The sequence below is a fragment of the Malaclemys terrapin genome, chromosome 23 (genome assembly GCF_027887155.1).
Source record: "Malaclemys terrapin pileata isolate rMalTer1 chromosome 23, rMalTer1.hap1, whole genome shotgun sequence".
Lineage (NCBI taxonomy): Eukaryota > Metazoa > Chordata > Testudines > Emydidae > Malaclemys > Malaclemys terrapin.
In genome coordinates this window covers 14,315,919-14,341,650 of record NC_071527.1, presented here as the reverse complement: position 1 = coordinate 14,341,650, position 25,732 = coordinate 14,315,919, and the positions used below count along the sequence as shown (strand labels likewise).

At 53.8% G+C, this 25,732-nt stretch overlaps 1 protein-coding gene across 1 annotated transcript; it reads right to left on the bottom strand.

Annotated features, from left to right (window-relative positions):
* Positions 1–14,911: 14,911 nt before the first annotated feature.
* On the bottom strand, positions 14,912–24,149 carry LOC128828398 (cAMP-dependent protein kinase catalytic subunit alpha-like). Its single transcript, XM_054013060.1, has 9 exons — positions 24,068–24,149; positions 22,692–22,820; positions 22,414–22,512; positions 18,585–18,667; positions 17,766–17,892; positions 17,436–17,531; positions 17,198–17,320; positions 15,906–16,070; positions 14,912–15,144 (listed from the first exon to the last, which is right to left on the bottom strand). The coding sequence occupies exons 2-9, from the start codon at positions 22,752–22,754 to the stop codon at positions 15,019–15,021; spliced, it is 882 nt and encodes a 293-aa protein (XP_053869035.1). The 5' UTR covers positions 22,755–22,820; positions 24,068–24,149; the 3' UTR covers positions 14,912–15,018.
* Between the last annotated feature and the right edge of the window lie 1,583 nt (positions 24,150–25,732).

The window sequence follows — 25,732 nt, the reverse complement described above, 5'->3', positions numbered from 1 at the left end:
ACCAACAGCCCACAAGGGGGTACTCCAAACACACACACACACAGCTGCAGAAAGCAGCCATGAAAGTCGCAAACCCCAGTTGGGCTTTGCCCACAAAGGTGTTAAAACGACCAGCCGCAGCCTCCACAGCATCACCCAGGGAACAGCAAGTGCCCGGCTCTCTGGCATCCAACCAGGTGATCCTTCCTTCGCCAGCCGGGCTCCCTGTCCTTGCTGCCAGATCCCAGAACCACGGGAGGGGGGATGGGGATTGGCGCAATCTGCAGCATCTGGAGGGATATTTGCCCCTTGTATCTTTGCTGCCTCCTGCTGCTCGTAACAGGGACAAGTCCCGCAGCTCTTAATAGTGCAAGAGATGCCCACGGGATTTGAATGGCTGCAGCAGGGAGGCCAAGCACAGAGCAGCAGCAGGGAGTGGCTTTGAATCCAGAACTCACCCTGGCCCCCACCATCACAGGCAAGTCTCCCCCACACCGGAGGTGTATAAAGTTAATGTCCTCCCCCAGGGATCACTGGTGCTCAGACGCCAGGGAGGGGACAAGCTAAAAGCCTAAATCCAGATCTGGGTGCTGCGATTCTTGGGGTCACGGATGCACAACCCAGGAGTCAACTCCCTGCCGCCCCACTCTCGCCACTACAACCCACTCCCGTCCCAGAGCTGGGGAGAGAACCCCAGGGCCCTAGCTCCCAGCCCCCCACTAAATAGCAACACTTCTGTGGAAACCCCGGCACCATGGTGCTCCCGTCCGGTCCCTGCCTTAAAGAAAGGGCTGAGAAATAGGCCAGGCGAGGGCCTGAAATGCACCAGCGAAGCCGGACAACATGCTACAGACGTGACTGATTCACTTGCTGGAGGGAAGGAGACCAAGATTATGGTGATTTCCCTGATTCCATAGGATGGGGCTGGGCAGCCCTGAAAGGGTTCTAGGGTTCAGCTATTTGCTGGCTAACTACCCCTGCCCACTGTAGATCAATCTCTGATAATTTTCATATGACTTTACATTGTGCCTCTTCATATAACCTTGTGGTGGGTCTACCCATGTGTGACCTCTGTTTTCATGGGACTTTGTATCAAAACCTCATTTAGAAACTTTGCATTGCCCTTGGTATAATATTATAGCCCCTCAGGATAGAATAAGATAGAAGAAAAAATTCTTTTTGCTAGCAGTAGAACAAGAGCTCTCTCCCCACCCACTCTTAATCAATTGCCCTGTTGAATGAATGAGGTGTGGATGAGCAAGGCATGGAAGGCAGCACCTCCAGACAGCCTCAACTGTTGGAGAGGGGCTGGGAGCCAGACCCAAGGACAATAAAACGTGTCAAGTGGGCTCATTAAAGACAAGCAGACATACCGACGGCCTCGGGGGTTAGAAGCAAGCACCTTCTTTTGGAAACACCTTCTTTGCAGCATTGGGACAACACTCAAAAGAAAGCAGCACAAAGGACCAATGGACACAGACACAGAGTTTGAATCTGGTATAGATTTGCATAAGAGAAAAGCTGCTATAAAAGTGAGGTGTCTTGCAGAGGACCCCGGGTCTCGTCTTGTCAACATGGGAGCATCGATCCGGATCGGCAGAAGCCCGGCTCCACCCCCTCCCCCATCTAACTCACCTGGCCAGTGAAGTTAAGGGGAGCAACTAATTGGTAACAACAAGACGGAGTGTGTGTGTGTGTGAGTGAGTGTAAGTGTAATATATTATATGCATATGATACAGTGTTAATGAATACATGTATTACTAATAAATGTGGCGTTTTGTCTTATTCCCCCTGAAAAGATCCTGTGCAGTACTTTAAGTACAACACCATACCCCCTTTACCCTCTCGTCCCCACACCCCATCACCCGTGGAGCCCCACAGAGGGGAGCTGAATTCACATCTGCTTCCCCCAGCTGCACGCAGGAGACGCGGCTCAGTCTGTCTGACCGACTTTCACTTTGTCTCCTACTCTCTCCGGATTATTTATAGAAACAGGCTTGGCTCACCAGCCACTGTCTCCTGCCATCAAGTCCAGCCCCGGGTGGGTGGGTGGGAGGGAGGGGGATCCTTGCATGGACACAGGACAGATAAGACGATTTCTTGCACTATCCTGGCCATACCTTACAGAACTAAGTTTCAGTAGCTTAGGAGTTCATTGCATTACAACGGCAGGCGGTTATGTATTATTGTGGGACTGTATGTGACGTCTACAACGGAAACCTAGGGAAGCGTTATGGGCTTTGAGGGACCATCTGAAACTATTGGGCCTTTTAAAGTTAAGTACATTTCCCAGGAAATTTCTAGGGGGAGGGATAGGCAAATGTAACGCCTCTGTTTATGCAAAACCTCAGCCGCTGGAAGCTGCTCCCCAAGGAGAAACCCACTGCCTGTGAGTTACCTGGCTGGAAGTGGGGTGATCTCTGGAAAGCTTATTAGCAGGTGTGTAGGTTCTGTGCTGGGTTTTAAGAGGGTTTCCGTGCAATGCTTATACCTTAAGAATCCATGTGCTTGCTAACAGCTGTGTGGTACCTCATACCCGTGGGAGACTAGGCTGTTTGTAGCCTCTGAGGAAGGAGGGCAAAGCAGGCCGGCTGAGGGGGTCTGAATTGCTGGGGAACTCACAGTGTAGGCAGGGAGCTGTGCATCCTGGAAATCCTCCGGGCAGGGAGGAGAGAGACAGGTATCCGCCCAAGAGAGGTGATGACTGGGAGCCAGAAGCCTAAAGTGGTTTCCCTGGCTGGACCATGAGTGGCAAATACAGGGGCAGTTGCCCTGACCTGCGACACCCCTCCCCCACTGTACTTCCCTGGCAGCATCCACACCAGATCAATGCCTTGGGAGGGGAGATCAGCCATTCTGCCTTCTTCTGGAGGTCAAGGAAGACTTGTGAGTCTCTGCTAATCAATTACATGAACTGGGGGCAGCCCCAGACAGCGATGGAGGAATCTTCTCTGCACCACCAGCCTCTAATTCACTTGGCCCAACACCAATAATTTGTTCCCATTTTTGGCGTGTCTTATCTTAGAGTCTCGTTCTTTCTCTTCAAGGCCTGGGCCCAGGACCCCTAGAGCCGAAAGCTCTGGGATGGGGATTGTGGCTGACAGCCCCACTCCTCCAGTCCCATGGCACTTTCTACCACCCAGGTGAAGCTCGTCTGTGAGAGAGACAGAAATTCTTTGGGGACCCGTCCAAGACGGTGGAACTGCCTGGCAGAGGATCTAAGGATCATCTTGAACTTCCCCATCTCCTGCTCCTCGTGCTATGTGCCCTCCTCTGACCAGCCTTCTCCACTAGAACACAGCACAGCACAGGCATATAAAAACACACCCTGCCCTGCCCCCACGGGGTACGAGTGAGGGAAGTGACCCATATCCTATGGGGCAGAACAGGGCCCGGGGCGGGGGAATAACCAGCCCCCCCTGGAGGGGAAAGGCCCTGAGTCCTCATATGTGTCCCATTCCCCATCCCGCCAGGACCTTCGCCCCCAGCCCGGCTCACCTCCGGCCTCCATCTTGCTGGCCCAGCCTATGGCCTCCTCTGCGCTCGGCCTACGGCTCCTCGGCAGGGCCAATCCACCCGGGCCCTGTGCCTGGCACTGCAGGGGGCAAGAGAGGCACTCGCTCTCAGCCAGGGTGGGGGCCACCCAGGATCTGAGCCCTCTGGGATTCCATAGACGGGCGTGGGCAGGCCAGGGGAGCCAATGGGGGGTGGGGGTAAGGGCTTGACCCCATGAGGGCTGGAGGGCCGAGGCCAGGGGATCTGCCCCTGCACAGGGCTGGGAGGGCGACAGGTTTAAAGCACAGGAAAATCAGAGCGATACGAGGGGGCAAGCAGTCACCACTTCGAAGCCACACATACCTCACGGGCTGCAGTTCGGGGCAGGGGCAGCATGTGGCGTCAAAAAATCCTTTCCCCTCCCTCCAGATGGTGTGTTTGTGTTTGTCCTACCGATGGACGGGCCATTGCTGTCAGAGAGACGGCAGCAGCAATCTCACGTGATGCGGGTTTGCCAGAGGGCGATCGCTGCTCTCTGCCTCAGGAAGATCCGTGCCAGGCTGGCATTCTTCCCCTGCCTTTCAACCAAACTCCCTCCAAGAACCGAGCGTTTCACCCAAGCCGGCCGATTTCTCTCGCTAGAATCCACCTACCCCTCATGTTTTATTTAACCAGATATTTTGCATCATAGAGGGAGGCTGGTGCAATGGTTAGAGCACTAGCCTGGGACTTGGGAGATCCTGGCTTAATTCCCTGCTCTGCCCCAGACTAACCTTGAGCAAGTCACTTAGTCTGTGCCTCAATTTTCCTGTGCTACAGAAGGGGATGATAGCACTTCCTTGCCTCACCAGGAGAGTTGGAGGATAAATATATTAGCAGTTGTGAGGCTCTCGGATACTATAATAACCGGAGCCAGATAAGGACCTTAGACAGAAATCTAACGCACTTCCTTATTGTCCATACATTTGTATCCCCTCATTTCTTCTTCCACAGCATTAAAGAAAAATTAGCTCAGCAGCTCTTAGTCATTTTACGATCATTAATTTTATCTCCCGATCCATCAACGAGCCTTAATGCACCTCTGCTACGGACCTATTTTACTCCTCAGGTCTGCAAAAGCCCCGTTTTCCCTTAACCCTTTTGGGGATTTTCTGTTCCGGCTGCCTCTCCAGAGATCTCCTCCACCATTCCTCATCACTCAAGAGTCAGAGTTGAACCCTGGCGTGATTCCATTCTGCCTCCCTGAAATACCCACCACAATTCAACTGGGATTCCTTCATCTTCACTTCCTGTCCTAAATTCCTAGGCCCACTCCCTCCCATCCCCTGTTACACTGGAGCTGCTACAGGGGACCCAGGTCAGCAGCTCACACCATGGAAGCAAGAGGGTGCAGGGGGAAGGTGCAGTGCAGGCAAAGGGGAGGGGTCGCCGGTTTGATCCCTCCTGGGACTCACTCAGGCATGTCCCGAGAGGTCAGAGGCCCTGGTGGCTCAGTTTGCCCAATGCCAGCAACCGCCTCAAGGCTCACACGGACCCTGATACATCCCAGCAGAGCCAGAGTAGGGTGGGTAGCTGTTTACATACTAATCCCGCACCACACCCAGGGGGCAGATTGTCCAATTGCCACCCCAGGCAGAGCGACTCCCAGCTCAGTCACACCCTCAGGCAGCCAAAGGGGAGGAGACAAGCACCCACTGCCCTTGCTCTGTTGCTCAATGCAAACATTTTTGATCTATGCCCAATATGGTCCAGTTTGCCTAGCTGAAAGCAACTGCTCCAAGATGGGGAGAGCTTAGATACATGCTCAGGGCTGGTCTTCACTGCACGGTTAACTCAGGTGCAGCCTGTAACTCGAGTAGCCTCCAATCCACCCACAAGTCAGCTGGCCCGAGAGACGCTATGGGCTACAGAGTGAGTTAGCCCAACTCATCAGCTGCTAAAACAACTGCTCTGTAGGGTAGACACAGGCCAACCTCCCTCGAGTGCCACTAGTCCTCCAACGGCTTCCCATGATTTCCCTCTCCCCTCTAGGTGGCCAGAGAGGACGGATGAGCTCTCCCACAAGTCACTGGGAAAATCCATGCGGTGGCTCAGTTTACTGCAGCTCTAAGAGCCAGGGGAGGTGCTCCCAGAAGTCCAGCGACGCGCACACAGGGCCGGCTTTATGACCCGCGGGGCCCGACACATCCTTCTCAATCCTTAACAAAAGGCTCAGATGAGCCTCAAAATTAGAGTTACTTCGTGCCAGTTCTGCCCCAGCATCTAAGCTCCTAAGATCTCCAGCTGATGTTTACAGTGTTGCTTATGGCCTATAAAGCCCTCCATGGCCTGGAACCAGCCTTCCTGTGCAGTGCTCCCCCACTCCATACTGCCCCAGCTGCTGGCAGTAGTGTACCCAAACTATCAGGAATGGGATGGCTGGCAGGGAGTTCTCTTCTATGTCTCCAAGACTGTGGAACGTGCTCCCCACCCCCGCCCCAGTGAACATCTGGGAAAGTGAGAGATCCCCCCCCCCCCCCAGATGAGAGGGTCTGAGGAGTGGGGTGGCCACCTCCGAGGTACAAGAAATGGGACATCCGGTATGACCCTGAGCCCATAAAACTGGCCAGCTGGCCCTGCATACTGGACCGATTTCCCAGGACAGCTACTTCAAAAAAGGAGGAAACCTGGACCAGTGGCAACCCCAGCAGGAAGAGGGCTGAGGGTTTGCTTCCTAGATGAAAGGGCAATAGGGAGCCCCAGGCGGCAGCTGCCGGGCTCAGTTCCGGCTGGACCGATCATGTAACGCTGCCGGGTTTGAAGCTGTAGTGTTGATGGCGTAGTACGGCCTAGAACCTTGGACAGGTGTCTTTTTAAAATCAAAATATGTAAGGGAGGCGCCGGCCCTGTCCCAGGCACATTTAATAATTAACTTGCAAGAGGAAATGCCCGCCTCCCCGGGGAATCTCTCGGTGAGAGCAGCCGATGGCAGGAGCACACACATGCTGGGAGATCAGATCCCTGGGCATCGCTCTATGGGTGATCAGGGGGTGAAAGTTCCACTGTGCCAACACTGAGGATCCAGCAGATTTCCCCATTTGCGAGTTTCTGATCTCAAAGCGCCCCCTACAGGCTAAGGCCTGCAACCAGCACAAGACACTCAGCGGGGTAAACTGCTCTGGGCAGAAAGACATGGCCAAATGGTAGATGCCTCCCGGGTTCACATTATGATGTGTCTGCCAAGAGCTTGTTTGCCACGGGAAGGACCCTGCCAGCCTTGTGGAGATACCAAGGAGAAGAACCTGGCGTGATGCAGGGGGCTCCACGGGGAGCACGGCAGCGTCAGGGAAGGCAGTAGCCATTTCTCAGCTGTGGTGAGCAGTGCTGAATGCCAGGGGGGAAATTCAGGACTCCTGGGTTCTATTCCCAGCTCTTGATCTAGTGGGACAGAGCAGCGGGGACAAGGAGCCACGACTCCTGAGTTCTCTTCCAAATCTAGGCAAGTCACTTCACCTTTGTCTCAGTTTCTCCATGTGTAAGCAGAGCTAATCCTGCCTCATCTTTGGGAAGACGCTAGGCCCTGAATATACATATCCCGTAGTTCAGGCGTATCATAGTTTATCACACCATCTAGGTTGTTTCCTAAACCAGATAACCAATACAATAATTTCTTTCTTAAGAAATACCTTTCAGGCCATTCATCCGGGGCCTGTCTTTTGGAAAATGCTTTACCAATAACATTCTCATAAGGATAATACACTTTTAACACAGACAAATACAAATTAGCTGGATTATCTTGTACATCAGTAATAGCATGATATGGCAACAAGCTAAAATCATCAATGGGCATGCATTCCCTTAGCAGGGATACCATATCTTCCTGGGTTAAATTAGGAGTGATGGATATTTTAGCTAGCCAATTTAGAACAGTGTCTTTATTACATGGGCCCATCTGCTTGCCCACGGCTCTTATCTGTTGGGGTTAAGGCTTTGCTCTCATGTTTAATCACTGGGGGCTCTTGTCCATCATACCTGGTGACTGTAGTTACAATGGGGGCTAAAGGAGCATAAGGTAGAGAGTCACTTTCTCCTTGTTCACAGGGGGCTGAAGGCTTCTTCCCTCCTCCTTCAGAATATTCTGGTGATGGGTTACAGTTTGAGATCTGACCCATCAGAAGTGCCTCCTTTAGTAGCTGCCGAATGGCTGCTTGTGACTCTTGCAGCTCCTTGGCTTTCACCTCGGCTGCTGTTTCAGCAACAGCAGCCTTTGCATGCAGGCTCCTTAGCTGCTGTTCTAGCTGGGAGGCCTGCAGCTTTAAGTTGGTAACTGCAGCTTCCGCTGCGTACTTCTCAGCAGCTTGTATTTTGCTGACCATGGCCAAGCCGTAGATCAAGGCACACTTATGGGCCTTCTTGTTCGGGGCTGGTTTACTGGTGGAATACCGCACCCACAAGGCAGAGAATTTTTCCAAGGAATCTGTGCCTGCAAACGACCCCATTCCCCATGGGTTCTTATTCTTTCCAAATAACTCAATCGCCTACTCCAACGAATATTTATTAGTCTGCTTTGTCCACCCCTGAAGACTGAATACACAATCCATGGCACCTAACAGTTGCTTACTGAACCGTAATGAAAAATTAAGGGAAGACAGGTAGGGACCCCAAAGGAAGCGGATTACCACTCTGGGGTATGACACAGGGAATGACAGGTGGTTTCAAAATGGACGGGATACGGTACTCTTGGCTTTATCACAGGCCGCAAATCCTTCAGACGGGCGGTAGCTCCGTAAACACAGGGCCACCTACAAAATGGGCGGAAATGCTCCCAGCCGCAACCACCCCTACTAATTACTGCTTTCCGGAAAAGAAAGGTGGTATCTCGATACCACCCCATGCCTGCCTTTAACGTATGGGCATTAGTGACGCTGCTAGCGTAGGGCCCACTAGCATTCACTACTTGCTTCTCTGGTGGGGGCCCAGGCGTCCCGTAGCCCTTGTCACTGGTAGCAGACTTTTAATCGGTAGGATAAATCCCACCGTCTCAGACCAAGGGCTGGGGGGGCAGGGGGAAGGGGAACAGAGAACAACAGATATACCAGACCCACCCAATACTCCCACCCCAAGTCAAACAGACCGTAGTCACTGTTCACTGAAATCAAAAATAAACCCAGACAGCTAGCTCGTAGGACCCAAATGGGGTAGCTAATCCCACGTGGGTCCTGCTGCGGTCGCCACAAATGTTGCCTCAAAGGGGGAAAAAGGTAACCCTTTCAATAAATCAGGTGTGGTAGAGGGAAAGAAAATGGATACCCCTTTTACTCAGAAGTGCAGATACGGCCCACTCTGGTATCTGATCACCCAGCGGACCAATACCCCAGGGATGGTGTGGTGTAAAATGAATAGAGACAGGTAAGTGAGGTAAAAACAAAGGGAGATGTATTAGGGATAAAAATACAATTAATAGGGAAGGGGAAGAAAACCACAAATGCAAAATGGAAGAGAAGCCCTCGCGCACAGGCTGCCGCTCAGATGGAAAGCAGCCTCATTCGCACAGGAGTCATTGATGTCAAGGCGGGGAAAAGTGCACTGTTCCGAATGGCCATGCCAAACACGTCTGAGGTAAATCTGAGGTAATAGAACCTTCAGGGATTTGGGCGGGAAAACAGATGGAATGTCCGGAGCCCAAAGGCGGGAAAATCCAGTTCTAACCAGTTGGGGCTAGTTCTGAGTCAGTGTCCCTGAGGTAAACAAGGATTGAATCCTGTAGTCGCATGTCACAGACTCCATTTTGTATTTCTTATTTTTAATTATCCCAACAAGTGGAAGAGCTTAATGATATGATGCTTCCTCGCTAATGAACTTCTCCTTGTGTTCACGCGCAGCCTGCTGTTCTAGCTCCCCTCCAGCCCCCCCCAAGCAAACAGCCAGCCCTGCCGAGGGGCTGAGCTAGGTCCTGTTGCCGGCACAGAGTGCCCGAGGACAGCAACAGTGGGTTCGTTGCCCGGTGTGCTTCGCGTCAATAAACACACCAGGTGGAGAAGCAAACAAAGTTTATTTGAGATCTCAGAGCGGTGCAAGGAGACTGGCACGTCTCAAATCAAGCACACTAACAGAAACAGTTTTTCTTCTTTTATACATTTTGAAGTTAAGCCTCACCCTCCCCTTCCCCCACTACCCCTCCTTTCCTCCCCCCCCATTCCTCCCTCTACCCCTTCCGTCCCTGGTAATAGTTACTAAGCAAATAGCAATTACATTTAAGCAGTTAGATTATGTTGGCAGCTATAAATTCAGCTCGTTAGTAACACTTCTTGAATTACTATCTTGTCCCTTTCCTTTGACTTATTATCTCTCTTTCAGCCAGAGGTATGCAGGCCTCATTATTACCGCTCGGTACTGGTAAGGGGGGTTACCACTGATAGCAGGTTGCTTACACATTCCACTTGCACCTGGCTTTTGAGGTCGATTAGAGTTTAAACATGGAAGGAGTTTGGTTCATTTTAGGCCTAGTGCAGGAAGGCTTCATTGACACTTGTGATTTTTCCACCCTCCCGAGTTACCTAGGGTGATGGTGATGCCCGGTGACGTCAACATCCCCATCACCCCACTTCCCGCACGGGGAAGCTGGGCCCATGTCCCCACTTGCTGCTGGCTTTGGTGGCGCTGCAGAGCAGCAGTGATGGAGGCTTGGTCACCTCTTTAGGGGATGGGGGAGGTCATGGGGTGCTTCCATGTCCCCCCCCCCGACAACCTGGGGCTCAGAGTCGGGGCAAAGTATTCCTGGGTCCATCCAGAGGGAGCGCAGCTAAGCAAGGCTGGCTCAGAGGGGTGGGGAATAGAGCACGGAGCCTTTCTCCTCTAGGGGGCGCCCGTCTGGCGGGGGGCGGGAATGGGACATAGGAGCTTTTCTCCACTAGGAGGCCCTACTGGCAGCAATCGAACTCTTACCCGCTGCCCCCCATTCTGCTGCCTCAGGGGCCCCCTTGCTGCAGTTCATTCTGGCTCCCAGCAGATGGGCCACCCTAGCGTCTGATGCAAGCAACTCACATTAGCTCTCTTGGCTGCGGCCTGGTTAGTCACACACAGGCGCAAATGAGCCAGGGAGCCTGAACTCCTAAGCGGAGGGTGGGGGAGAGCACCCTTCTGGTGAGACACAGGGCCCAAGTCCCAGACAGCTGCCAGGGCCCAGGACTGTGGCAGCAAAAGCCTGAAAGCCCTTGCAGGGCCCTTGCTGCTTCCCCGCTCCCCTGGTGGCAGGATTTTGCAGCACAGCTGGCAGACCGGCATCAGCCGCTTTGCCTCTCTGGATGGCGCCAGCTGAAAACGCCACTGAGCCGTTCACCCTGAGTGTGCAGCCCCATGGCTGTTGGGTTGAATTTGCAGATCTGGAGCTACCTGGCAGTCAGACCTGGCTCTCAGATAGCCCGGGCCCAGATTCCCAATTGACATCATGCCATTGGCATCAGCTGGTGTCGATCGGCACCACTCCATTAGAGTCAACAGAGACAAAAGACTGATGCCAGCTGAGGATCTAGTTTCTTATCTGGCTACGAGCCTCAACCAACAGCCCGTGGCCTGAGGGATGGTGCCAGACACAGCTCCGTGCGGGACATCTTGGGGTATGAAGCTCCAGGCTCCCTTCTGTGTTTTCAGCCCAGGTTGCTGAACTTATAGTCTTAACTCAAGCCTGTATTTTAGCTCAAAATCAAGCTGTTACTATTTATACAAATTCTCGCTATGCTTTTGGGGTGGTACATAATTATCGTTTACTTTAAAAGTACAGGGGTTTCCTTACATCCATCGGTTCCCCTATTAAGAACAGTTTGTATGTATCTGCTCTTTTGAATGCCCTTTTATTGCCCAAAGCTATCGCTGTTGTTAAATGTACAGCTCACCAAACGCCTCATAATAAAGTTATACATGGAAATACTTTGGCTAATTCAACAGACAAAACTGCGGCCCTTTCTACCCCTCAGGCTGCATATAATTATGTTTTAATGCAACAACCTCCACTAGGTTCCCTTAAAAATCTTGCCAAGATCCAGGAGATGACACCAAAGCTAAAAAACATCCTTGGAGTGTTGCTGGGTGCATTTTACATCCTGATCGCCTTTGGCACTTCCCGAATGGCTGCCTGGTTGCACCCAGGATGCTTTTACCCTATCTTGCTCGGGTGTACCACGAAGTAGCGCACGTAAGCAAAGGGGGAATGGTTGCAGCAGTTAAACAAAACTGGTTTGCACCAGATCACCTTCTTCCCCCCACCCCCTCTTGCAAGGAGCTCAGATGCGGGGGCAGATCTGGGACGAAGTGACTCTAATTTCTAGGATCATCCGAGCCTTTCGTTAAGGATTGAGCAGGGTGTGTGTGGGAAGCTTCTTTCCTAGTGAAGTGTGTTCTGGGTACATGTAGGGAGGCCTTGGGGCCCTCAAGGGGAGCTGGTCTGCAATCCTTGCAGGGTTTGACGCATGTTGGAGGAGGCTGGGGTGTGGGGAGGTCTGCGCAGCTTGCATCGTCCCTGTTCTGGGGTTAAATGGGGACCTTCCCCAGCTCTCGATGGGGCGTCTGTATGTAATGGAAAACCTGCTGGGCTCACTGCTCGGCTGTGTGCTGGAGGGATGGAGAGGGTGCTCGGGCTCAGACCCGTCAGGGGCTATCTCTGCGACAGCGTTCATTTGGCCAAGCTCGAGAGCGAGCAGCCCCACTGCAATCGAACACGCGAGTTTCTGCATCCCCGCTTGTGTGCATCGTGAGGACTCCTGGGAGCACCTCCCGTAGCTCTTAGAGCTGCAGTAAACTGAGCCGCTGGATGGATTTTCCCAGTGACTTGTGGGAGAACTCGTCCGTCCTCTCTGGCCACCTGGAGGGGAGGGGGGAATCGTGGGACGCCGTTGGAGGACTAGTGGCACTCGAGGGAGGTTGGCCTGTGTCTACCCTACAGAGCAGTTGTCTTAGCAGCTGACGAGTTGGGCTAACTCGCTCTGTAGCCCATAGCCTCTCTCGGGCCAGCCGACTTGTGGGTGGACTGAGGCGACTCGAGTTAAGGGCTGCACCTGAGTTAACCGTGCAGTGAAGACCAGCCCTGAGCATGTATCTAAGCTCTCCCCATCTTGGAGCAGTTGCTTTCAGCTGGGCAAAATGGGCCATATTGGGCCTAGATCAAAAATGTTTGCATTGAGCAACAGTGCAAGGGCAGTGGGTGCTTGTCTCCTCCCCTTTGGCTGCCTGAGGGTGCGGCTGAGCTGGGAGTCGCTCTGCCTGGGGTGGCAATTGGACAATCTGCCCCCTGGGTGTGGTGCAGGATTAGTAAGTAAACAGCTACCCACCCTACTCTGGCTCTGCTGGGATGAATCAGGGTCTGTGTGAGCCTTGAGGCGGTTGCTGGCATTGGGCAAACTGAGCCACCAGGGCCTCTGACCTCTCGGGACACGCCTGAGTGAGTCCCAGGAGGGATCAAACCGGCGATACCTCCCCTTTGCCTGCACTGCACCTTCCCCCTGCACCCTCTCGCTTCCACGCTGTGAGCTGCAGACCTGGGTCCCAGTACCTCCTAACGCAGCCCCCCCGACTCACTGCCTCCCCTGGGGCCCTGATCCCCTGCCAAGCCGCCCGCTCTCCCCATCCCCCCACTCCCAGCTCCCCGATTGTCCCCCTAGGCCTCCCACTCCCCAATCCTCCCCCGGTTGCCACGGTCCCCCCACTCACTGCCCCCCCAGGGCCCCGATCCTCCTTTCAGGGCCCGTGCTCTCCCCTTCCCCCCACTCCCTGCTCCCCCCAGCCCTCACTGCTCTCCGGCTCGCCACCCTCCTTGGACATGGCCCCGTTGCTCATCGCTGCTCCCTCCAGCACGCGCTGCCCTCAGGAAACTCGGAGACAGTTATCGCCTCCCCTCTCCCCACGGCGGCGGTTCCTCGAGCTCTGCGAGCCACCTGCCACTACCGCGTGAACAGCCGGCCAATCAGCGCGCGTCACCCGCCTGCCTCCGCCAATCCCCACCGCCCCACTAATCACCGCACTTCGCGCCAGGCCCAATGCCGGTGTGCATGGAGTGGGGGATGGACTGAGGGCTGTGGAAAGGGGCAGACAGCTGCACACACTCTGCTACCAGGCACCGTCTAACCCAGACCAGGCCAAAGTCTGGACTGGGGAGCCCCAGCGTCGGTGACCCCCCACTCCAGCCAGACGGCCCCTGCCCAGCCCCCCAAAGAGGCTGCTGTCCAAACCAGACAGACAGACAGAGACAAACCCCAGACAATCAGGTCCTGCTCTGACTCACTCCAATAGAATAGGAACAAATTTGAAAACCTCCAATTCTTTCACAAAACACAATCAGTTTCCAGCCCAATCGCACTCATTACCTGATCCCCTTTGGAAGCAGATTCACACACATAGAAGGAGTTTCCCTGCAATAAGGAAGGTGTGCACATAGCCACATTTAGATGGAAGTATTCAGCTTCTGGCAATCCCCCCGCTGCTAGCGCACTGCATTCCTGCACACCGGGGTCGGCCTGGCTGTTCACCTCTCCTGCCCCGGCCTCAGAAATGGCTAGATTATCGATTCAGACAGGACCACTGTGAGCACCTTGTCTGACCTGCGTAACACAGGCTACAGGACTTCCCTGAATCAACTCCTGTTGGAATTGGAGCAGATCGTTTAGAAAAACCTCCCATCTCGATTTAAACAGCGTCAGTGATGAAGAATCCACCACAATGCTTGGTGAATTGTTCCAATGGCTAATTACACCCCGGTTAAAAATCTGCCCTTTTCCCCAGTCTGAATGTTTCTAGTTTCAGCTTCCAGCCACAGGCTCTCCTTAGACCTTTGTCTGCTTGAGGGACTAGCTCATTATCACAGTTATTCCCCTGGGTACATCGAGACAGGGATCACGGCACCCCTTAACTTTCGCTTTAAGAAGCAACTTGTGTCTCAGCATAAGGCAGGTTCCCCCCCTCCCCCGCATTTAATCGCTCTCAAGGCCACTCTCTACCCCTCTCCATTTTTTCACCTTCCTTCTCGAATTGTGGGCACCACCTGGCCATGGCATTCCAGCAGCTGTCGCCCCCCCGCCAGACACAGCGATAAAATAACCTCTCCGCTGCTTGCGATGCCCGTTTATCCATCGACCAGGCGCCACCTCCCCATTTAAATGCGAACACTCATCCCTTTGGGCTTCCAACTCCAGGCAAGTTCAGGTACCACTAATGGCAGCCGCCCACCCCCCACCACATCCCTGAACCCCTTGGGCCTCCGGGGAGAGGAACAGCTCCTGGCTCATCACAGCAACAACAACTGTCCCCTAGAGCCGAGCAACCCACACGCCAGTCTGATTTTATTTTTTAAACAAAACTTTATTGGTAATTGTTTCAAATATATTTACAAGAAAGCACACTGTTAAAGAGGAAGTGGGGGCTAGGAGGGAGGGTTGTTTTCTATTTCTAGTGAAACGGGTTTTGTCGGAGGACACAGACGTGTTTCCTGGGGCGGGGCAGATGATATCCCCACCCTCTAGATGGGAGTTTCAAGCTTCTTTGTGGGAAAGGGGGATTTTGGGGGGAGGGCCACTGGCCCTAGAACTCAGCAAACTCCTTGGCGCACTCCTCAGTGACCGAGACCCGGATCTCCTCTTCCTCGTAGTCGTCGAAGTTAGTCGTGTCGCCGGGGCCTTTGCACTTTGGTAAAAAGGGAGCTTCCACCTGCAAAGGGAGGGGAGGGGGAGGTTGGGGACAAGGTAACAAATCAATATTTGTATACCCACCCCCACTTCTGGGTCTGCTAGGGGCGCACGATCAGGCCCCAACTTTGTAACAAGGCAGGCAAGGAGAAGCTACCCCCCCCCCCAAATCCAGCCAGAAACCCTCACACTTTGCAATCATGGAAGGGGGAGCCCGAGACCCCGCTTGGGAGCCCAGGATCAGGGCCCCCAGCACTCTTAAGGGATATAGGATCGGGCCCCTTAACAACCAGGTGAGAGACGCAGAATCAGTGCCTCCTCAAGCCCCCTTTATCTCACCCCCTCCTCTCACTTTGCAATCAGGGAAGGGCAGGGGGTCATGAGCCCCTTGGATCCCTGTAAGTGCCCCCAGTTGCATCATCAGTAAGGTTTTAATCAGAACCTTCAGCACAGCCCTCTCCCATCTGTGCTAGAGGAATAACGCCATTAGCTGGCAGCAGCAGTAGTAAGCTGTTATCCTCAGGGGGTGGGGACAGGACCATGCTTTTGCCACCATGTTACAAACAGGTGACTGAGGGCTCCCTACTTTAAACCAATGCTGGGTGAGCATAATATCTCCCCCTAGTGGTGGGACCCACAACACCCTGCTACAGAGTCTCAGTAACCAATGTGCTCCTAGAGGCCTGGGCACTGATGATGCCAGGTTCAATTCCTGCTGATGGAGGCTACATGCATGTTGAAGTTATCCAGGCTCTCCTCTGCCAGCCGCCCTCGCCCTCCTACCTTCCTCTGGTAGATGGCGATCCAATCAGTAGTAGCAAACCACTTGTGGTGTTTGATGTCATTGACCCCGTTCTTGAGGTTCCCAAAGCGTCTAGTGAGGTCCACCTGCAGCAGGTTCCGGAGCAGATCCCTCAGCTCCGAGCTGAAATGACCCGGGAACCGGACCTGGGGTGGGGAGGAGAGACAGAGGTCTGGCTTTTACCTGCCCTGCCCTGCCCTGGTGGCTAGATTCACAGATAGACCTAATAATGTACAGCCCCTAGCAAGGGGGGGGCGGTCCTGGGCTATGCCTGGGCGCTGAGACACTACCATAATACACCTAGTAATGTACAGCCCCTAGCACAGGGTGTCCTGGGCTATGCCTGGGGCACCTAGGCACTACCATAATACACCTAATATGTACATCACCTAGCACAATGGGGTCCTGACCCATGACTTGGGATTGTAGGCACTATCGTAAAACACCTCATAATAAATAACAAGCCCTTTAAAACCACTCCAGGACAATGAGTGGACAAGAGGGGTGGGGGGGCTACTGAGAACTGACACAGGAGCTGAAATGCTTATTTAGCAGCAGCAGCCCCCACCCCCCAGCTCTTATTGAGCATTTTTCCTCCACAGATCTCAAAGCAGGGCTGCCGCATCAGTATACTCATTTTACATAAGGGGAAACTGAGGCACGGGGAGACGTGACTTGCCCACGGTCACTCAGCAGGCTGGTAGGAGAACCGGGAACAGAACCCAGGTCTGTTAAGTTCCCCACTAGCTTTAAAGCTGACCGTGTCCAACATGAGTGCTTGGAGATCCTTGGCGAAAAGGTGCTGGGGTGGGCAGAGGAGTATTATGGGCTCTTGGTTACTATGGCGATGAGTGCTGTACCAGTGCCTGGAGATGACTAGCGGGTTTAAGGAACGTAACAGGGTTGTGGAGGGTTTTGCAATTCAAAACAGTGTATAAGAAAACCAAAGACACCTGTTCCAGGAGTCCCCATGAGAGTTACAGGGAGCACAATGGTGGTGGGATGGGGGATGGAGTCCATGTGTTGGAGAACAGGGGTACGTGGCAAGGGAGGGCCTATGTGTTGGGGTGCAGGGGGAATGGGGAACACGACAGGGAGGATGCCCACGTGTTGGGGACTGGGGGAGTATGGGAGGGAATGAGCATGTTGGCGGCGCAGCGTGTGAGCATCTCCCTGATTGGATGCTGAGACTTGGCACCCCCCTTTACCTGGCGAACCCCCTTTCCCCCTCCCCCGAAAATCACACAAGTGTCCCCTCCCCCAGCCCAAATACCTTGCCAGAGACGATTTTCTCATAGATCTGAATGGGCTGGTTTGCGAAGAATGGGGGGTAACCAGCTGCCATCTCATAGATGAGGATGCCGAGGGCCCACCAGTCCACAGCCTTGTTATAACCCTACCCGGAGAAAGCAGGCCAGGGTCACGCACCGAACGTTTGGGGGTGGGGGGAACCACCTGGTGGCCAGGGATCAGCTAGAGATCAGGAAGCAGACAGGCCCTCCCCAGCTCACCTTGCTGAGGATGATCTCGGGGGCCAGGTATTCCGGGGTCCCACACAGCGTCCAGGTTCGGTCTTTCACCCGCTTGGCAAAACCAAAATCCGTCACCTGGAGCCAAAACACAGAGAGGGGAGAAGCTGGATCAGCCCGGAAGCTGTGACAGCAGGAGGGGAAGGGGAGGGAGCAGATGATTGATGTATTCTGGCCGTGTTGGGGTGTCTTGGCTTTGGGAAGGGGATGGCAGCAGAGAGAGACCTGGGCACGGAGGAGATCACTGCAGGGAGCCAGGAGCCAGCGCTGGGATGGGGAAGGGAAGGAGTGAGGGAGGGGCAGCAGCATCACCTTGATGTAGCTCTGCTGGTCAATCAGGAGATGCTCTGGCTTCAGGTTTCGGTAGATGACATCCAGCGAGTGCAGATACTCAAAAGTCAGGATGATCTGAGCAGCGTAGAACCGGGCGTGAGGTTCACTGCAATGAGGCGGGAGGAGAACGTGGGCATCCCGGGCCAGATCCGCCCCCTCTCAGCCAGCCCAGCACCCTCGGCCCCCTGCCACTCCCACCTTCACCTTCCTTATAGATCCCCAGGCAAGATGCCCCAACCCTTCTAGGCCTGGTGGCCCTATCTGCCCAAGCCAGACCACTAGCCCTAGCACGCACATCCCACCCCCACTGCTAGACCCCTGACTTCATCAAGCCTGGCAACCCAGAGCAAGCCCCCTCCCAGACCAGCATCCCCCTCCTAGCCCCAACACACACACACATGGCTAATGCTGGCGGAAGACCTCAGCAGCCCTCCCCATGGGGAATCCCTTCCTGACCAGCCCAGCTGGGGATCAGGTCACGCCCTGCAACATGAGGATCAAAGCCAGCGTCGCTGCAGATGCTGCTAGTGGATAATAGGTCTAGTTCTCTACTGAACTAAATCCCAAATTCACAGCTGTGGAAACTGAGGCACAGAGTGATTCTCCCCCCTTCCCACAAGGAGTGGATGGCAGAGGCAGCAATAGGACCCAGGAGTCCCGACTCCCAGTCCGTCTCCTCTAAGTGCTAGATTCCACTGTCCTCCCTGAGCCAGGGATACAACCCAGGAGTCAAACAGCCACCCAGCTCTAACCGTTAGCGACACTGTCCCCAACATCGGCTCCCATGGCAACGCTCACCTGAACCTCCCGATCTGCCGTAGGTGGGAGAACATCTCCCCGCCCGGGATGTATTCCATTACCATATACAGATTGGAGTTATCCTAGAAGGAAATGCAGCAGCAACGGAGTGCAAGGGGGCCACCCGGCAGCGCCTGCGACACCAGGAGGAAACTGCTCCCCACACCCCTGCTCCTTTATTAGCCCCATCCCTTTCCGGGCACTAACCCCACCCATTTCCAGGGAGCCTGATGCAGTGGCCGGGCTTTGCCATAGCACTAAATGCAGTGCACCCGCTGTCTGGGAGAGAACAGCCTACTACTGCCGCCAGCTGCTGCTGTTACTCCTTTAGCTCAAGGGCCAGAGGGACTGCGCTGTGGTGCTGAAGATCCCAGGCACACACCTGCAGTGGGAGTTGCTGCACAGACGCGGCTGGGGAATAGATTCACTAATGAGAGGGCGCGAGCTTTATTTGCTTGGATTATTTAGTGCTAGAGCCCTAGAAAATCCAACCCCTCCCCACACATCTGGTCTAGGGGCAGGGACGGGCAGGCCCAAGAGGGATTTCCAGCTGCGACGTCTACAATCAAAGGGGAAACCCAACCTGCCGCCCGGTCGGACACCCCAAAGGACCAGAAGCAGGAAGTGAAACTTCTCAAAAGCAGAGTGTGAAATTGACCAGGCTGGCTTCATCCTCCCCCGCGCCTGCAAAGTCAAAGAGCAGCCTCCGAAGTAACTCCGCTGAGCCCAACAAAGCCATTCCGCTAGTGAGACCCTACCCGGCTCGGTGGTGAGAACATGAGCACGAAGCACCCGCGCATGCACCAGCGGAGACCACTGCCCCTGCCCTCGAGCCCAAGGTGAATTTCCAGCTAGCCCTGGAGAGAGGGTCCAGGCGGGGCATGGGCTGAGTGCCCCATGCTGTACGGTCAGAGGCCTTTTTCTGCAGCCAGATTAGGAGACAGGAACCAAGAAGCAGAAAGTCACATCCTCACATTCCATCTAAATTATATCAGAACAATGGAATACCGGGCTGGTAAGAAGGCTCCTGTCCTCACAGTGCCCAGCATCACCAGGCAAAGAAACAGATCTTAGGATGCTCAAAGGAATCACTTAGCAGCAGTGTGGCTGTGAAATCTCTACATCTTGATTGTTTTCCCTTGCTGGTCCCCACTTCTCTATTGTTTATCTGTCGGCTTCTTTGATAGTTTCTGGTACATAACTAATTTTGCCAGGTGTACATCAGCGAAGGTGGTGGTGTACGACTGGGTAAAGAATTGTTTCACACTACGATAGGATTGGTCAGAGAATTATTTTGTAACACTTCAGTAAAATGATTGGTTAAGGGAGAGCTAACCAGGACTCAAGTTTCGCTATATAAACTGGGGTCCAAAAGCAAGTTCTGGGGAACCAACTCCAGGACACAGCCCAGCATCAGCGCTGCCAGACCTCAACACCCTGCCAATGACACCATGCAGAACCTGGAGTCCCAGAACGAGCTGATCCTGACTGGCCAGCAGGGAAAGTTCGTCTGCCTTATTGGGCGCGATGGGCATTGTATGAGTAGCGTGTGTATTCTGTTCTGGTAACAGGGATGAAGTGGGGGCGTTTCTTGGGTTTTTCAATGGTTTGCATGTAGAGGGGGTGGGACACAGTTTCCCTGAGTGTTACTGGTTTAACGAGGTGGTGGGAGAGGGAGTTTGTTGTTACAGAGGACCAGTGACAGAACTTGGAACCCCAGCCTATGGCCTGGAGAATGGATACCTCAGTGACTGGTGACCTGGTGACCAGGAGGCCCAGCTCGGGAGTCACAGCTGGTTCTGGCCAGTGGGAAGACAATGGGCTGTGAAGAGAGGACCCCAGTGACCTAAACAGGTGGTTCCAGCCAGAGGACAGCTGAGAGGAGAGGAGGCCCAGGGGATCCTGTTTACCAGGACAGAAGACAAATGACAGAGGCGGGACTTGGGGGACGTGGTATTAGCTGCCCAGCTGGGAAGCAGGGGGGCTCTGGGCTAGAGAGGGAGAGCAAACAGAGCCCATCTGGATGCAGGCAAGACTTGGATGTGCTGTGCTGAGGGAGGGCAGGCCCAAGGGCCCTGAGAGTTTCCTGTGCTGTGTTCAGATGCTCAATAAAGCCTCCTGTTTTACGCTGGCTGAGAGTGGCTCCGGTCTAGAGAACAAGGTTGCATTATTCCCTCTGGGAGAGGAGGCCCTGGGGGACTAGAGCGAGTGGACTCCCTCAAGCGGCCCACGGTGAGAAGCAGGTGTGCTAAGGCTCAGAGAGGTGCGGTTCCAGGAGGCAGAGGGGCTTAACCCCCAAAAGAGACTGGACCCCTGAGAAGGGCTGTCACACTGAAGGGGATTCCCCCAGGGACTGCACGGGACCAAGAGTGAGCACGACCTGCGAGTCCGTGACAGTAACTGTTAATAAACAGAGGTTAAGGATATTTCTGTATGAGGCTCTTTCACTGGGAAAAGACCCTGCAAACCCGCAGAGTGTGAGGTGACGCCCTGAGCCCATGAAGGGTGAGACTAGGTGCCTAAATTAAGAGGGTTACGCCTTGAGCGCCAGGAGCAGGGTAAAGGTGGGTGCCCTAGAGCGGAAGGGGAATGAAGCCTGAACCCTGCTGTCTCTAAGGGGACGAAGGGAGCTCAGGCTTGGCAGCGCAGCCCATCCTTGGTCTCCCTGCTCAGGCAGTTCTGGTCTGCGTGACATGGGCCTTCCTGACCCTCTACCAACTAAACAGGCCCCAAAACCCTAGTGGTACCTTGATGGGGCCCAGTCAGCACGTACCAGGCCAGATTCCTAGCTCAGTGTGGTAAATCCAGAGCAGTCACATTGATTTCAACAAAGTTCTCCCACATTTACACCTGCGGATTCAGCTGCAGGGGATTTATTTTATGCTGTCGTAGGAGAATCGATTGGCTCAGCGAGACAGCCTGTGTAGCAGAAGCCACTGGCCCCACTGCTACTGTGTCACCCGAGAGCTACACGGCAAGGAGCAGTGGTGATATTTCTATAGTAGCAGGTTCTGCAGACAAGGGGCCAGAGATCAAAACTATTTAACCCGAGAACGATGAGGGGCCCTAAGAAAACGACTCTGCCAGCACTGCCTGTCACTAACACGCCCATCACCCTGGCCTCTGGGCTCCCGCAGGGGCTGCGATTTATCCTGCAGCCTCCTCTGAGCTGACAACTCTTCGTCGCTACAACCCACTAACCTCAGGCTGACAGACAGGAAACAGGTCTCCCTTCAGAGCCAGCCCCTCTTTAATCAGGCCAGCCACAGGGGGGGCTGTGGAGCTCGAAGGCACAACCATCTTTGCTCTCCCCCCTAAACACAGGGTGTAGCTCACAGGTTCAGAGAAGAGGGTCCAAGCCCCATCGCGGGGCTTGAATTTTAGCTTTCACAGAAACTCCATTGTGATGGTTTCAAAGTCTCCACAAAGCCAATTTTGCGTGAAGTTAGGACTTCCTCTGAGATTACCCCGCAAGCCAGAGCTCATGCCGGAGGGCCAGCACAAGGGAACTGGAAACTGAAACTGACTAGAAACAAAAGCAAAACTGACCAGGTTTTTAGGAGTATCACTGTTCAAAACCAGAACAGAAGAGCCTGAAAAAGGGGAATGATCCAATCTGATTTTTCTTAGTCCCAAACCTGATCCCAGACGTCACACCAGGAATGTTTGTTCTCGGGATACAAGAGACGCAGACTGTACCCTTCGACCCCTTCAGCACAGCTTTGGTTTTAAATAGGAAACTAATCGAGGGGATTGTGGGAGTCGGGGGGGTGGAGGGGGGAGACACAGAGCGCAGGGCTGGGCTGGCTGTCAAGCAAAGGACACCTACCTTGAAGGAATACTCCAGCTTGACCAGTAATGGAAACGTGATGGCCTGGAGGATCCGTTTGTTATTCAATGGGTGCTCAATTTGTTTGAGCTTCACTACCTGGGAGAGAAAAGGAAATCGCAACATCAAATCTTCCTCTGCTGGCGCAGCACCCTCTGCACCTCCCACACACTCCCCTCTCCTGCATCCCCACGCAGGGTTCAGCCCCAAATCCCTCCCCCGCACTGGAGATTCCACGGCCCCAGGGCAGATCTCCGCAGCAGCCCCCGGCACCTCACCTTCTTTTTATCCATGATCTTCATGGCATAGTGATTCCCGGTCTCTTTGTGTTTCACCAGCATCACCCTCTCAAAGAAGCCCGTGCCCAGGGTCTTGATTCGATCAAACTGATCCAAACTGGCCGTGTTCTGGAAGGGGGGAAAACAAACCTGATGTGGGGCCAGACTGGTCCTGGGGGCATCAGGAAGGAACCTGCCTGGGATAGTAGGATTTGCACTGCAAGACTGGACGGGTCTTTAATGACCATGAGGGGGTCAGAGCTTCGGTTTTTATAGCTCACCAGAAAGGCAGCCCCTCCAGGGCCAGCACTGACTGTGACAGGAGAGTGCCTCTAACTGAACCCCACACTCTCTGCAGCACAGCACCCCCTAGCACCGCACCCCCTAGCACAGCACAGCACCCCCTAGCACAGCACAGTGTTCTTGAGAACACTGATATGAAGTACATGTCAGATTTCACCACGAGAGGGCGCCAAAGGAAACCGCTACATTTTGAATGAGACACAGACAAGGGATTCCCTGCTCCTTGGGCAGAACCAAAATCCAGTTCCAGACAGGCGACCTGCCCAGCTCCATTCTGTGTGGGTTGGTGGCTTAGAGGTGGGGGAGGAGATGGGAGTCAGGACTCCTGGGTTCATGCCCTCGGTCTGTGCGGAGGGGGATGAAGTGTAGTGGTCAGAGGGTAGGAGACTGGGAGTCAAAAGATCTCTTCCTACTCTGCCACCAACTTCCTATACCTTTGACCAAGTCCCTTTCCCCTCTGGGCCTCAGTTTCCCCATGTGTGCCATGGAGTTAATGACACAGGGTGTGCGGGAGGACTAGCAAAGTGACAGTGCTGCAGAACCACCCCAGGCGGGATTTCCAGTGGGGACAGACCCAGGGCTGACCCCAAAAGCTTTTTCGGCACGTAGAAACTGGGGTACTGTGCTCAAGTGCAGGCAGAAATGGAGGTCCTTTGAACAGGGTCCTGTTAACACAATCCCCCGAGAGCCAATCTGGAGCTGGGCCGGACGACCACGCTGGGGCCTTGGGAGGAGGATGGGGGAGGGGGAGACAGGCTGGATCACAAAAAGTCCCACATGGCTAGTATCCCCCACCCCCACCCCCCAGCAGAGAGGAGTTGAACCTACAGATTTCTTGGCCCTCCAGTTACCAGAGGGCAGACTGTGGGGGGGACGAGGGGGAAGAGGAACATGGTCCACTCAGCTCTGCCCTCCAGGAGCAAAAATAACCCCAGACCCTCAGCTGAGGCTGTTTGGCAAGGTGACTCAGTGATGGGGAAAGAAATCCAGGGGTGATTGCGGAGTAATCAGCCTGGGGCTGCAGGGGCCTTGATTGGGGGGCTGAGGGGTGATCTGGGTTGGGGGCACAGTACCTGGGAGGGGTTCTCCCATTTCTTGAGGAAGTCTTCTTTGGCTTTGGCTAGGAACTCCTCCACTGTAAGGGAAACAGAGAGGGAGCAGCGTGAGGAGTCACGAGGGGTCGGGCACCCAGCCTGATGGACAGAGCTCCCCTTTCAGCCCCCCCAACTCCCTGCTCAGCGAAGAGGAATGCAGTCACAAAGGGGGCGGGGATTTTAAGTGCATCAGCAAATGGCAGTGCCTGATTGGCTACAAACAGCAGCTCAACTGGGGATTGGCTAGAGAGATGTCCATGCGGAGGCGTTCCCGAAACACTCCCACCCCCAGGCCTGCCCCTGAACTAAAAGGTCAAAATGAAGGCCAACCATTCCAGCTGACCTGCTACCAGGTCGGCTTTCGGATGAGCAGCGCGCAAAGAGTTTGACTTCTCAGCCTCATTTAGGGACGGCACTTTTTTTTAATATCTCCAAAATCCTCCCAGGACGGCACAAATAAAGCAGGGAGAACAGCACTGCCCCTTCCACACAGATGCGGTGAAGGTAACTGTACTCACATGTGAGGTGCGCAGATACTACAGTAATTAGGACCATATCAACACCCTACGCAGAAGCACCCCAGATACTTTCTCTATCCCATTCATAGAACGTCACCCGTGGGATTAGTCACGGGTATTTTGATGGTGCTCCTTCAACCAGAGGCCAAGACACTGCTGAATGAAGGGTAGGTCTCTCTCTCTCTCTCACACACACACTTCCTGCTGTGAACGGAAAGGTGATCCCGGTAGCTCCACAACGCACAGAACCATCGCTCGGCTACAGTGCAGCCAGGGCAGGAAAAGGCAGCAGAGCTCCTAACGCCAGTTAAAGGGATGGGAGGGTGGGTCTCAATCAAGCTCCCCTGATCTGACCCTCCGCCACGCCATCCGGGGTTATTTTGTGGCTAAGGTGGAGGAACGGGAATCAGGACTCTGGGGTCTCTCTCCAGTTCTGAGAGGGAGGTCTGGTGGTCATAGTAGGAAGGGTTGGGAGCCAGGACGCCTGGGTCCTTTCCCCAGCTCTGAGAAGGGGATGAGGTCTAGAGGGGAGAGGCTGGAGTCAGGCCCTCTGGGTTGTAGCCGTGCCTCAATTCCCCGTCAGGAAAAGGCAAATGATACTTCCTTTTACTCAACCTTTTGCCCGTCTTGGTCTATTCAGGCTGCAAGCTCCTGGCGTAGGGTAGTTTGCAGTAGCGGAAAGAATCAAAAGCCAATTGGTTTTAAGTTTCCCGGATATGGTGACATTTGCTCACCAGAACAAACTGTTTCAGGATCTTGCAAAGTTGATGGATATTGGAGGAAGATTCCTAGCATCAAGTGCAGACTGTGAGCGTGGCTTTAGCTTAATGAACACTCTAACAAACAAACTACAGAATCGTTTACAAGTAGATCATTTGGATATGCTGATGTGTATTAAGAGTTACCAGCTGGATGGAGGACTGATAGATCTGGACAGAGTTTAATTGAATGGGCAAATGAAAAAGATCACAGGGAAAAACAGTAAGGTTAGTTTAGCAGTCTTTGATATGTCGACCAATAAGGAAATTAAAATGCATTTGTAATTCCATATCTTATTCTTGGCTGATAATCACCTACTGATATTTTTTAGGAAAATTTTAAATTTAAAACACAAACTCTTGTTTTT

What these genes read in the sequence shown, in the direction of transcription:
- LOC128828398 (XM_054013060.1), bottom strand. Translation starts at nt 22,754, where the DNA reads ATGCTGGTGAAACACAAAGAGACCGGGAATCACTATGCCATGAAGATC. An exon ending in AGATCATGGATAAAAAGAAG is followed by an intron (nt 22,513 to 22,691) that starts GTGAGGTGCCGG and finishes TTTCTCTCCCAG; the next exon opens with GTAGTGAAGCTCAAACAAAT. An exon ending in AGAAAATCGTCTCTGGCAAG is followed by an intron (nt 16,071 to 17,197) that starts GTATTTGGGCTG and finishes TCCCCACCCCAG; the next exon opens with GTCCGGTTCCCGGGTCATTT.